The sequence below is a fragment of the Phoxinus phoxinus genome, assembly GCF_949152265.1.
Source record: "Phoxinus phoxinus genome assembly, chromosome: 22".
NCBI lineage: Eukaryota > Metazoa > Chordata > Actinopteri > Cypriniformes > Leuciscidae > Phoxinus > Phoxinus phoxinus.
This window is the reverse complement of record NC_136897.1, coordinates 3,308,976-3,323,558: the sequence shown is the minus strand read 5'-3', so window position 1 is coordinate 3,323,558 and position 14,583 is coordinate 3,308,976. Positions and strand designations below refer to the sequence as shown.

The 14,583-nt window shown below is 34.5% G+C and overlaps 1 protein-coding gene across 1 annotated transcript; it reads right to left on the bottom strand.

Moving 5' to 3' along the window:
* hoxc6b (homeobox C6b) lies at positions 1–1,987 on the bottom strand (the record flags this gene model as incomplete). Its single annotated transcript, XM_079598315.1, has 2 exons — positions 1–853; positions 1,594–1,987. The coding sequence occupies 2 exons, from the start codon at positions 1,985–1,987 to the stop codon at positions 549–551; spliced, it is 699 nt and encodes a 232-aa protein (XP_079454441.1). The 3' UTR covers positions 1–548.
* Between the last annotated feature and the right edge of the window lie 12,596 nt (positions 1,988–14,583).

The following is a 14,583-nucleotide window of genomic DNA, read 5'->3' as shown; positions in this document are numbered from 1 at the left end:
AGAGCACAAAACAGAACATTGTAAGGAAAGCTACACAAATCTGAATCTCAAATATTTACAAACATTTACAATGTTGCCATTATCGATTTCACAGTGCAATACACGGTAATGAATTATTACAAAATTATTGTAGCCTAATGTTTGAAATTTACGTAATGTGTTTGAGCAAAATCTGCATCCACGGTAAGCTAAGCACTTTCCATAGATATCACAATAAAAAAAGATGCTTTAAAAAATAATAAAAATAATATCCCAACAAGAGTAAATCAATAATTCACTGAAGATAACAATGTTTGCAGCTTTCTGTCCAGTTGTAGCTTTCTTTGATTCATAATATCCATCCATCGTGTATTTCTGGAATTAAACAGGTTTCCACAATTTTGGGGGAAGAATAAATGGAGAGGGAAAAACATGTTTCACGACTAATTGAAATGTAACAGTTTTTGGTGTTAATAAATTGTGCAAATTATGAAAGTTCGACAGGTAGTTTAGTTATCACGTGGCAACATTATTTCACACTGAATGTTGTAGACTCTTTAATAAACCCGTCAGTTACGCTCGTTTTTCTCGGATGTTTCCCCTGCGTCTTCTTTGTCCGTGTCCTGACCAGCTCCTGCCGAGCCACTGTCACTGAGGCCGGGTGTGAGATTATTGCTCTCCTTCTTCCACTTCATCCGGCGGTTCTGAAACCAAATCTTAATCTGGCGTTCCGACAGGCACAACGCGTTGGCGATTTCGATTCTTCTGCGTCTCGTCAAATAACGATTGTAATGGAATTCCTTCTCCAGTTCTAAAGTTTGGTATCGCGAATAGATTTGGCGACCTCGCCGTCTGTCGGACCCATAGCCAACTCCTGAGAGGAAAGAGATTATTTGGTTAAAGTCAGAAGAAAAGGCTCCAAATATTGTAGCCTACAAGTGAAACTCGAAAAATTAGAATATCGTGCAAAAGTTTTATTTCAGTAGGCTAATTCAACTTAAAAAGGTGAAACTTATTATATAGACTCATTAAAGTGAGATATTTCAAGCCTTTATTTGTTATAATTTTGGTGATTATGGCTTACAGCTGAAAACCTTTTCACAATATTCTAATATTGAATTTGGGGTTTTCATAAGCCATAATCATCAAAATTATAACAAATAAAGGCTTGAAATATCTCACTTTGCATGTAATGAGTATATATAATATATTTATAATATTGAACCTTTTAAGTTCAATTACTGAAATAAATCAACTTTTGCACGATATTCTAATTTTTCGAGTTTCGCCTATATTCAAAAATATGCTGGCTAATGTAGATTTAAAGAGCATGCATCAAGCTTAATACAAGTTCACCGTCCCTTTCCTACTAATTATATATTTTATCATTCTCTGCCTAATTCTTAACGTTTATGCATTCTCTTATGCTACTACTGAATAGATTTGGCTAGTGGTAAAGCGTGTTGCATTTTCTCTGACGAGCAAACGCGTTTATCGCAGGGCAACAAGCAGTTTCGTCAGTGCTTTATGGGGTCATAAAACCTGGGTTTCCCAGTCGTAAAAACAATCAGGTCCGTCCTGTACTAAATATATCTCTTTTGTGTCTATACTCACCACTGTGCGAGTTCATGCGCTGCATCCACGGGTATATTTGAATATTTCCCTTCGGTTCCTGAGACGCAGTCTTGCCTGGGTCTGAAGCGTAATCCTGGGTCAACGAACCCTGTGTTTGCCCAAGGCTTTGCCTGCAACTAGGAAGCACATCCTTGTCCTGGTAGAACACATTTGACCCGTACTCGTACGGTCCTCGGCTTGGCCCGAACATCACGTTTTCTTGCGGCGAATAGAACGGATTTGCGTATATCCGGTTTTGGGCCACGGCCGCGCCATATGGAGAGAAGTGTCGGACCGGGTCATAGTTTGTCGAGCTCAGGGTCACATTGGACAGAACTTCTTGACCGCCGTTTAAATGGCACGTGAGCGGCGGGTTCGTAAAATAGGAATTCATACCTTCTTTCCTTTAAACGCCACTTTTTCTCTCACGCACTCTTTATCCTTATCAGCCAATATCTTATTTCAAGTCTTTTATAAATAACCTACTTTATCATTTATTTCAGAACCCCAGCAGAGAATGTGCACTCATCCAAAATCTTTGCTGTAGGAGATTGACAAGATGACAATATCTGACCACTCCGATAAAAAATAAATAAATAGGCCTTGGCTACAGGAAGCAACAATAAAAGTGCGAATATCTTTTCTTTGCCCTGTTACAACAGCGTATAGGGAAGGGAACATAACGCACGCACACCCCTTTTATTGAGATATTTGATTATTGATTCTCTCTCTCTCTCTCTCTCTCTCTCTCTCTCTCTCTCAAACACACACACACACACACACACACACACACACACACACACACACACACACACACTTTCCAAACATTTCTCAAGTAAGTAATTTGAGGGTGGCTTAGCTTTATAAATCATTGGTAGGCCTATATATCTTTTTCTCTGGCTCGTCAAAGTAATGTCCTGTAATACAGAATTATGTCCACAAGCCTCAGCCCCTATAGGATAAATGAGATTAAGGTTTAGTAATAAAATTACGTAATTAGTGAATAGCCATCGCTTCACTGGTTTGGTTGAAAAAAATCGATGAACATTATTTGGCCCAGACGCTTAACGAGGTAAGGAGTGCAAGCTGTGATTGTTATTCATTTTATTGTGTTTCTATATTTTTTAAATGACTTAAATTCAAAAGTAAGAAATAACATTTGAAATAGCGATGGAACAGAAAGAAACAGTATTTTCACATGGCAACTGAAATGTTTTGAACCGTAAAAACTGTTTTTCTAGAGTGATCCGGGAAAATGTACGAGTATAGCCTAACTATTTCACTTTTACGACTTTCAAAACCATACATGTCAAATGTAATAGTAGGATTAACCTATTAGCATATGGTCATTTAGCAAATATAAACTAAGATTTTAAGCATTTTACCCATCTCTGGCCATTTTATGCCTAAACCAAAAATGCCCATATCAGATAATCAATATGAATCCACTATCAGGTGAAGATGTCCTACATTATGTTCGCTTTAATGAATGGCTGTTTTACCCGTTGTTTAAAAGAGGGGGTGTTTTATGGTTTGACTGCAGAATTCCTTAACGCCTGTTACAATGAGTCGTAAAAGCAGACAAACGACATGGTTTACTGGCTTTAGCAGCTATGCTGGCTATTCTTACACGGAAATGACACACAATTGTAAATTTGACGTGCACTGCAACTTAGTCTTGAATAAGATCCTGTCCTAAAGCTTAAGGAAAAATCTGATTTCACATCATTTTAAATGAACAATTACTGTGGTTATTATTATAGTGATATTCTCAAAGCGTACAAGAGCAAATTAAACTTTTAAATGACGTTATGTTAAACAAATGAATAGGGAAGAAGCAGAAATAATCATTGATATTTTTCTGTAATATTTGAGAAATACTCACAACAGGGTGTAAACTAACATGGAATCTTAAACAAACTTATTCTTATTTATATAGGCCTATAATAAGAAATATTAATAAAAAAATTACAGGCTAAATAGGGACTCACTAAGGCAAGATATCATAACGCAGCTAGTCATAATCGGACATGGAGAAACGTATTGTTTTTCCAGAATGTTTTTCGCTGTTGTTGGCAATAATCAGCCGTTTTCATAATGAGTTCGAGTGACCGTTTGTGTCTGCAAAATAAGTAGGCTACATTAATTTTTATTTATGTTGCTTATAATGATTAAAATTGAAATCATGACAGCAGCTAGTAATAGGCCTAACTCAAACAGCATTTCACAACATTGCTCACTGGCTCTCAATGTGCAAAAATGAAAGAAAAAGACATGTTGATGGAGAGGATTTGTGCAAGTGTTTTATTTCAGTTCTTTTAGGCTTGGCTGGCCTTTACAACGGTCCAAATGCTGTCGTTGTTAACACGTATTGATTCGAAATTATTATAAACAACATTAATTCCGTAAAAATTAAAAATAAAAAGTAGATAGGCTATACATATTTTGTATTAAACACTGAATATTCAACGCAATCTCACATCAATTCGTAAGTATTTTACGAGTAATTTGGCTATTAGTTTCTTCTTTATCTCACACCGTTTCAGGTTTTGAAGTCTCTAAGGAGCTGATAAGTTTATTAAGGAGACATAACATCTGCATTATTAGAGGTATGTCTATAGGTCTACACCAGGACCAGGGTTGGAAACAATTGTGTAAAGACTGGATAATTCTCACAATGCTATAACTACTGAGTGTGTTCAGTTCAGTTCTGTTTCCTAAAAAAAAAAAAAAAAAAGAATTTAGAACAAGTTACATTGGTTTGAAAAAACGACATATGGCTAATAATAATAATAATACGGATAATTATAATAATAAGGTTACGACGTTAAAGAATTATAAAACAACAGGAAAATAAATGTGTTAGATAAGTCTACTTTTTAGTCTTAAAATTACAAAATTAATAAAATGGTTTTTGTTTTAATTTTAATTATTAGTTAATATATAACTTAAAACTATTTTTATTTAACCCCAAAAAACACCGAAATATTTTGGAGGTACCGATGACAGCAAATAGTGAATCTATCACCCTGCTTCCTTCAGATGACCTTTTGACCTTTTGAACTGAATGCATGGACGTCTGCAAATATGCTGTTTTTCTTCAAGATTTGTACGTGTGTTCAGTCACAGATGTTGCTAACTACAGATAACTGCTATATAATATATTTCAGATTTAAAAATTATATATTTAAAATGTATAAATTCATGCACTTACATTTATATTGTGTCTGGACTTTCTTAGAATTCTTTTGCTATTGGTAGGATTTTTTTATGCATGCATTTCTTTATGTATGCCTATTTATGCATTTATTTATTTATTTCCAAGAGTTACGAATGGTTGATAGTGCAATGAGTCCCCTTACTTTCTTTTTTTTTCTTTTCTTTTTTTTTTTTAAGAAAAATGACAATTCTCTAAAAATCATGGAATTCTTTATGGCTATATTCAAACATTAGTAGAAGCCTATGATATCTCAATTTTGGATCAATGGGATTTTTTTTTAACAAATAGCCTAGGCCTCATATTTTGTCCATATTATGTCGTTTGTCTTATCCAATTTTGTTGGCAGGTAATGACAATTTCAGTTTTATTGAATGACCCATTGATGTGTGTTTTTTTCCGCACATTATTTTTAGAACACGTTGTATCGTAAATTAATTGAGAGAAACGCTGATGACGAATCAAACATTAATGAACACTAGATGGCAGTGCTTCCGCCAGAAATGTAGAGAAGTTACTTAGAATACTTCTCATTCTGATGTCTTTTAGTGTTCTAAAAATTAAATATATTTCAAATATTATTTTTTCTACAAAAAAACCTATTTGTTTATTGAAATGTCGAAGAGACCCAGGCCTATGTAAAGCGGTGTTTACTTACAAACTCTCTGATAAGTTAAATCAGAGAAGCACAAACTCACCGACGCTCAACACGCGTTTCTCGTGACGCTCGTGACGGATCCGCTGAGAAGCTCGCGAGGAGAGGGAGAGAGAGAGAGAGAGAGAGAGAGAGAGAGAGAGAGAGAGAGAGAGAGAGAGAGAGAGAGAGAGAGAGAGAAATGAGGTAGCTGCTAATCCACATCTGGTGAAAATCCTGTTTCCTGCAGTGCAAAGACAACGCTCTCGACTTCCTTCAAAACTAAAACTATTTACCTTTGAAGAGCATGTGCAGGGAGAGGAGGTGAAACGACTGTCAACTAAATTATTACCGTTGTTGCCGTTGTAAGACTAAAAAACTAATGTTCCGTGTTCAGCCTGATGGGGAACGAATATGATCGGGGCAGAGACAACATTATAAACTTCATCATCATGGAGAGGACACCATGTGACTTAGCACAGCCAATCCATTCCTTGGCCAAGTCGTAAACTTTTATTACATAGCTGTAAATTTGTCACCAAACAGCCAAGAATGTTGCGCCTTCTTTCTATCCTGGACGACTTTTCTTGACAGTCTCAGTATAGGCTATATGAATGCAATTCAAATATCATACAGACTTGCTTTCTTTAATTTATGTATCTATGCAAATTAATTTATACTGACATTTAAAAAAAAAAAAAAAGAGTTATAATCATTGCACGCGTATGATCAGCTTTTAAGTATTTACATAACAGTTAAAAATATATTAGGCTATCACCTTCATAAAAAATTGCCTTCAAACGAAATAACAGTAGCCTAAAGGCTATTCACTATCTTAAATTCGACGTGTGGCTAGTGTTGCCCAATGTGCGTTACATGTTACTAGTCATACAGTAGGCTATATAGTAGTAGCCTATATATAGCCTGGCTACCATACGAACATATTTGGCTGTGCACACAGCTTTTTAGGCTACACATAGCCTAAAATATTGGCAACCTGATAAAAGCTATATATATAAGCTATAAAATATGGGCTTTAAAATAAGAGTAATTTATTTTATTTATTTATTTTTTACTTGTGCTAAACGCTCCCCCGAGAATCACTAAACGTGTCAATGCATCGAGCAGCAAAATTTTTCAGTTTGTCGCATGGAACCATTTTACATTGAAAGGAGATCAATGTAGCCTATCACTTTTCTGTGCATTTAACCACTTTTTCTTTAGTCACCCATAGTTTATGTGGTCTGTGAACAACCACTGCTATACAGAAATAAAGGCAATTATTTTTCACAACACTCATAACGGTTTTATATTTTAAAGCAATATTTAAAAACTACATTTTAAAGAGGAATAAATGTTACATCAGTACAAACTATTCTTAGAAAACACTGCCACCAAGTGGTCATTTCTCATAGTACAATGTGTGGAACACTGTTACATAAACATATGTATTAAAGATTATCACAAACCATTGCAATTATAAAACATTTTTTAACCTCTCGTGACACTAAAGGTAAAGCAATGTGTATAATAAGGTTACAGAGTAACCTTACAAAAAATATAGGCTACAGAGTACAATGTGTATTTAAAGTCTTAGAGCATTTTCTCGCCATATTGTAGCCCTGAGAAAAAAAAAAAATCCAATTAACTGAACACGTGTGACAACGTGCCCCAATAGCACAGCATGCATGTGGGGCAAGTTGTCACAATAGCAAACTCCACTGATGCTGATTTGAGAAGAATGTTTTTTTGTCTGAATGATGCAAGCAATACTTATACATCTACAACATCTGTTTTTAAAACTATTGTATTATTGATTGAATATAGCTTTTCTGCTGATTTAATGTAGCCATATATATATATATATATATATATATATTTTATATTGGCTGAATGTATACTATAACTGAATGAGTTTTGGACTCAACTTTCAACGTGTATACGTGACAGAATACTACACTAGGCGTTAGTTAGGGCTGTGCAGAAACTTGTGGTCGATGCTCGAACAGTTTAGTGAAGGCAAAAAAAAAAAAAATTTTTTTTTACAAGTGTAGACACAAAATAAACTAGGTATTATTACAACAAGTAGTCTAGATGGAAATAGGGGTCCACGAGCACCCCCTGGCTTTTTTTATGACACCTAATTTTTTAAAATCCTTAAAATGTCTATTTTCTGAATCTGCCAGGTACCAAGCTGAAATAATGTCCCAAACGCTTCTGTGTTAACCCTTTGCTGCACCCGTCAAAGAATGATATAGAAAGTGGCATAACATTTGAAGTAAACAACATACAGAGACAAATGAACACATTTTCCAGAACAATTCTGACCCCAGGAATTGAATAGAATTGTTAATTTTGACATTTGACAACAAATTAACATAATTTCTGGACAAAAATAGCCAAAAATGGCCAAAGATATGTAGAGGATCAACTATTTTTTCGTTTTCTCAAGCGCATAGTGATTTTTTTCCCACAACCTGTAATTTCTTTATCATTCAAGTGTCTATTTTAAGATTAAATTGGGTACCAAGCTGAAATAATGTCCAAAATGCTTTATTGTTAACCCTTTGCACCAAACCCGAAAAATCTAAATATGATATAAAGTGGCATAACTTTTGATGTAACCAACTTACAGAGACAAATGGACACATTTTTCTATACAATTCTGACTCAGGGAAATTGTTGTTTATTACATTTTTCAACATCTTGACATCTATGGTCAAAACCAGCTAAAAAAAAGCTCATTTGACAGTTTTTATTATACTGAAATTTGCCACATGATTAATATACATTCACCTGATGAGGTATTTTTTTGTGTAGCAGCCTGAAATGGGGTTTATTTGAACCTTTTAGAAAAATAGCTTTACTTTTGAAGTAAAAAAAACAACAACCAGCACATCGCAACACTTCATTGAACGATAACGTACCATTCAGTAAGACAAAGTACAGACAGTGTGACATTTTATTGTGCAAAAGTAATAAAATTCATGCAATACAAAGAATCATAATATAAAATTCCTAACTTAAACTCTGGGTCAAAACGTCCTCTTCATCGTCGCCCTGATGTGCATGTTCTCCATGCTGATCTTTCCCTCCATCATCCTCAGTTGTGCCGGAAGTGTCTGCAGTCAGTTAGCCAATGCAGAATCTTATAAGGGGTCGTTCACATGCTTTTGCTAGTTTTCATAATAAGGTCATCACATTTATATTGCACAAATCCTTGATGGATACATGAATATGATGTACTGCAACAAAAAAGGGGTTAATATCACATTTCTATTTTCAGAATTTGGTTGGTTTTATTTTGTCCCAACACAATTTGGGTGGATGCGACATGATTTTGGGTGATTGATAGAGTACTTAAAGGGGTGGTATAATGTCCTTTTCACAATATGTAAAATAAGTCTCTGATGTCCCCAGAGTGTGTGTGTGAAGTTTTAGCTCAAAATACCCCACAGATATTTTTACATAGCATGTTCAAATTGTCACTTTTAGAGGGTGTGCAAAAACGAGCCGTTTTGTGTCTGTTCCTTTAAATGCAAATTAGCTGTTGCTTGGGGGGCGGAGCTACAAGAGCTCGTGTCCTTTTACCTCACATAGACTTGTGATGTCACTAACCCGGGAGGAATGTTGTGTAGTTCCTACCAGCCGTTTGTTGTAGTCCTTTTCTTTAAAAGCAAATATCTCCCTTTACTTTGAACTTTGAGTGTTGTAACTTTGCAGATGTTGTTTATGATCAAACAGCAACATTACACACTAACTAAAGTTAGAAAAGTGAAATCATAATCATCCACCCCTTTAAAGACTTTGTTCATTAATTATAGTGTTTCCCAAACTCTTCATTTGTGCAACCCCTAATCAACCACAAAAATGTTCATGGTCTTGCTGGATTTATGCTAAAACAACCCAATTCTGAGAAATAGACAAATCACTGTTGCAGTAATACACCATATTCATGATCCCGTCAAAAGTTTGCAATGGTGAAATGTGTTTGTCAAACTGTCTTTTGGAGGGATGGGACCACCGAACATTTCACCAACACTTATTTTTCTTTTTTTGGGACTGGAAGCATTTTATTTTACTTCAGTAAAATGTTTCCAATGACCACTGGACTTCAAGCCTTCTTATACCTCAATTACTGTGTTATGAATTGTGGATGGATTTATAAACTTTTTATAAACATTGTCTAATAAAGTTGAACAGAAATAAACATGAATTTATCAATATTCAAAATATCAATGAACTATGACATATGCAATAAATATGCTAACAGTAGATCAATGATAAGATGTGCTGTCCAAATCACTCAAATGTTACCAACATTTCTTACATGATGTTACAAACTACCTCAGGCTCAGAGAAAGGAAGGCTGCTCCCTGCTGGTGGACACTTGCAAATGCATACTCTGACTTCATGCCACAGGTTGTGTTGACCTTGGTCCAATCAGTCCACATTATCAGATGCCTCCTTTTATCTGACAGCAATTCCAGCTCTTGAAGTTTCCACAGCCGAGCTCACACGTTAAAGGGACAGTTCACCCCCAAAAATCTGCCATTATTTCCTCACCCTCATGTTGTTGCCAATGTGTATGAGTTTCTTTCTTCTGCTGAGCACAAAATAAGATATTGTGAAGGTTGTTCATGCACCAGACAGTTGACGATACCCATTGACTTCCATAGTATGAACAAATTATATGCAGTTAAATTTAATTAAATTGTGAGCTAAACGTTGTGAAAACACAAATGGCACCAATTTACAAACACGTCGGAGACAACGAGCTAATTTTCCCTCAAAACGAGCTTTATAATATAAACGGGTCTGGGGTGCGTTTCCCGAAAGCATCGTTAGCCAACTATGGTCGCAAGTTCCGTCGTTATCAGCAGTTCAACGAGTCGGTGTTTCCCGAAACCATCATTCCAACGAACGTCCTCTCTCGAGTTTTTGACTATAATAGAATTGGCCATGGACCCATTTAACATTGGAGTCATTGTGCATGTCCGAAAATGTCATTAAAACAGCCAATAATGTTCGTTTACAAATCTGTTAAACTCACCGAGTGGTTAGTGATGTTAGTTGATGATTATAAACAATATATCGTCGCAATATATGATTCCAATCCGTTTATTTTGCTATAGTGGAACTATTTTTTCAACAATGGGATTTTACAAAATGACGAATAAAACACGACAGAAACTGTATTTCGCAACACTTTTTGTTTGTGGAACATCAACTAACACCACTAATCACTCGGTGAGTTGCACAGTTTTGTAAACGAACATTATTGGCTGTTTTAATGACATTTTCGGACATGCCCATTGACTCCAATGTTAAATGGGTCCATGGCCAATTCTTTTATAGTCAAAAACTCGAGAGAGGAACCATTGTCAAAAAAATGTTGTCCACCACTCTTGTTCATCCAAAACAAACTACAATATAGACTCAAGGTGTTAAATACCGGAATTATCCTTTAAGCAGCGAGCGATATAGTTGTACGGGAAACGCACCCGTGTATGAACAGGCGCTGAGAGACAGTCCGCAGAGAGCAAAGTCAGAGCCCGTCTACGGAGAGCCTGTTCACTCCCTATTAAGTCCTATTGTACCGAATTTTGGTTGTAGTTCCACCAGAGTTCCACTGGGGGCGATCACCCCCGAGTGCAAAATGAATGGGAGTCTATGGGGCTAGACGGCTAAATTTGTCCCTTTCAGCCGATTGCCGTTGAGAAATCTCAGATTTGATTGTAGATTTGGCAAGTTCAACATGGTTTATAGGTCAAAAATTGAATGAACGAGTACTTATGTCCTTTCGATTTCTTACAGGTTGAGTTGTTGTTGCCCATAACACGCTAGCATTCTGCTAATGAACGCTGATTGGTCAGTGAGGACTGGTTACGACCAGAGATACCGCTTGATGGCATCATGGCATCCGAAGCGGGAACAGAATGTATTCTAGCAGAAACTCTTCTAGCACGTGTGTTTACCTGTGTTCGCTGTGTTGTTGATGCCTCGAGAGAAAATAAAGTGCAGAGCGCGAAAGCACCACAGTGACTGAAGGATTGCCGTAAAGCAGTATCTCTGGTCGTACGATGTGTATGACGTCATTGACATTTTGAAAGACTTTTTAAAGCAAATAAGTGACTCTAAAAAATCTAACACCCAGCAATGTGCAATTTCTTTGCATCTCCTTTCGAATACAACATTCAAATTACTAGACAAAAAATTATATCTTGAGAAAAGTGGATTTTAAGGGGTATAGCTCCATAGACCTCCATTCATTCTGCACTCGTCCTGTGAGCGCCCTCATATGGAATCAGAGTGGAACTGCAACCAGTCAGAAGCCGGAAGTGTAGCGAGAGTGAACCTTCTCCCCTTATTAGACATTCTCTGGCAAAGTTAATGCAACGCAACCCGGTTTGACATGATTGGAGGACAGTGACATCTAGTGTTCATTTGTGTTCATTTGAAATTGCCTCAATGGATTGAGGATTTGTTAATTGACCACAAGACAAATTTAGTTTTACAACAACACCGGTCAAAAGCTTTTAATACTTTTAAGCTAATTAATATTGATATGTTTTTCAAAGTCTCTCATGGTCGGTTTCTATTTAAAAATATATATTTAAAAGGTTATTAATTCCTGTGATCAAAACTGAATTTTCAGCATCATTACTCCAGTCTTCAGTGTCACGATCCTTCAGAAAGCAGTATAATATGATGATTTGATGCTCAAGAAACATTTCCTATTATTATCAATTTGAAAACAGTTTTGCTTCTTAATGTTGCTTTAGCTTTGTTTGCTTTAATAAGTAATACTAACTTTACTCAGCAAGGACGCAATAAATTGATTCAAAGTAACTTTTATAGGCTAAGACATGTATAGGTTAATGTTACAAAATATTTAAATTTCAAATAAATGTTGTTAGCCTAATTGAACTTTCTATCCACATGAATCCACGGGGAAAACGTATCACGGTCTTAAGCAGCATAAACTGTTTTCAACATTGATAATATAGGCTAATAAGAAACACAACTGATTATTGAACACCAACATTAATTAAAAATAACCGAGCAGCAATCAGTATATTGAATGATTTATGAAGTTTCGTGTGACATTGAGGACGGAGTAATGATGCTGAAAATTCAGCTTTCAGGAATAAATTACATTTTTAAAATGTAGCCTATTGAAGTAGAAAAATCAAACATTTAAAAAGAAAGTAGGCAACAATATTATTGTTTTAACAGTTTTTTTTTTTTTTAATCAAACAAATGCAGCCGTGGTGAGAAGAGACTTCTTTCAAAATAATATTAAAACATTATTCCAAACTTTTGCTCGGTATTGTTGGAGTTACTGTTGTTATTTTCAGTCAATTTACATTCGAAATATTAATTCTGATAGTTCTAATAATTCCACATTGAGAAGTTGATTATTGAATTGACTAAGCGTATCAACTTAAAACTAAATTTCTAAGAATACGTTTCTCGAATCATGTTGTATCTTACCATAAATGCTTAAATATTAATAATAGCTATAGTGCATAACAGTGCACATGAAAGTGACGTTTAAAGACCAATTGTATGTTGCTTTATTAGATGTCGTGATCAACGGGTCTGCAGTGCCCTTGTGAAAAAGAAGTGTGCTTAATTGTATTGAAAGCGTACTTTTTTTGTGCTTAATATCATAAAAGTATACTTTTTGAAAAGTGCACTTGCAGATAATATAATATAGTTCAAATGAAATACCACTTAAGTGTACTTAAAGGGAATGCACTTTAATGACAATATTTCTTAACACACTTAAGTGCACTTTTTACAAATGCACTTTGTAATAATGTCTAATTAAGTTTAACTTAAAGTAAGTACACTTTCAATGACAATATTTCTTAACACACTTAAGTGCACTTTTTACAAATGCACTTTGTAATAATGTCTAATTAAGTGTAACTTAAAGTAAGTACACTTTCATCACAATATTTCTTAACACACTTAAGTGCACTTTTTACAAATGCACTTTGTAATAATGTCTAATTAAGTGTAACTTAAAGTAAGTACACTTTCATCACAATATTTCTTAACACACTTAAGTGCACTTTTTACAAATGCACTTTGTAATAATGTCTAATTAAGTGTAACTTAAAGTAAGTACACTTTCATCACAATATTTCTTAACACACTTAAGTGTACTTTTTACAAATGCACTTTGTTATAATGTCTAATTAAGTTTAACTTAAAGTAAGTACACTTTCATCACAATATTTCTTAACACACTTAAGTGCACTTTTTACAAATGCACTTTGTAATAATGTCTAATTAAGTGTAACTTAAAGTAAGTACACTTTCATCACAATATTTCTTAACACACTTAAGTGCACTTTTTACAAATGCACTTTGTAATAATGTCTAATTAAGTTTAACTTAAAGTAAGTACACTTTCATCACAATATTTCTTAACACACTTAAGTGCACTTTTTACAAATGCACTTTGTAATAATGTCTAATTAAGTTTACCTTAAAGTAAGTACACTTTCATCACAATATTTATAAACACACTTAAGTGTACTTTTTACAAATGCACTTTGTTATAATGTCTAATTAAGTTTAACTTAAAGTAAGTACACTTTCATCACAATATTTATAAACACACTTAAGTGCACTTTTTACAAATGCACTTTGTAATAATGTCTAATTAAGTTTAACTTAAAGTAAGTACACTTTCATCACAATATTTCTTAACACACTTAAGTGCACTTTTCACAAATGCACTTTGTTATAATGTCTAATTAAGTTTAACTTAAAGTAAGTACACTTTCATGACAATATTTCTAAACACACGTAAGTGCATGTTTTAAAAAGGCACGTTGTAATAATGTCTAATTAAGTTTTACTTAAACAGTTATTTTGATGTATTGACTAATATACTAAATAAAAGAATAATTTTAATGGAAAATATGAAAAAAATAATTGTTTTTAATTTCAACTCAAGTGTGTTTACTAATTATTTTGTTGATGTATTTTAAATGTGTTTAGTCTATAATATATTGTGTGCATTAATGCACTTGAAATGTATTTTTCCTCTAAACTGCAATACATTTGTTTATACAGTATCCTCCTGTGCAACTTATTGTTGACATTTTTATCACCAGCT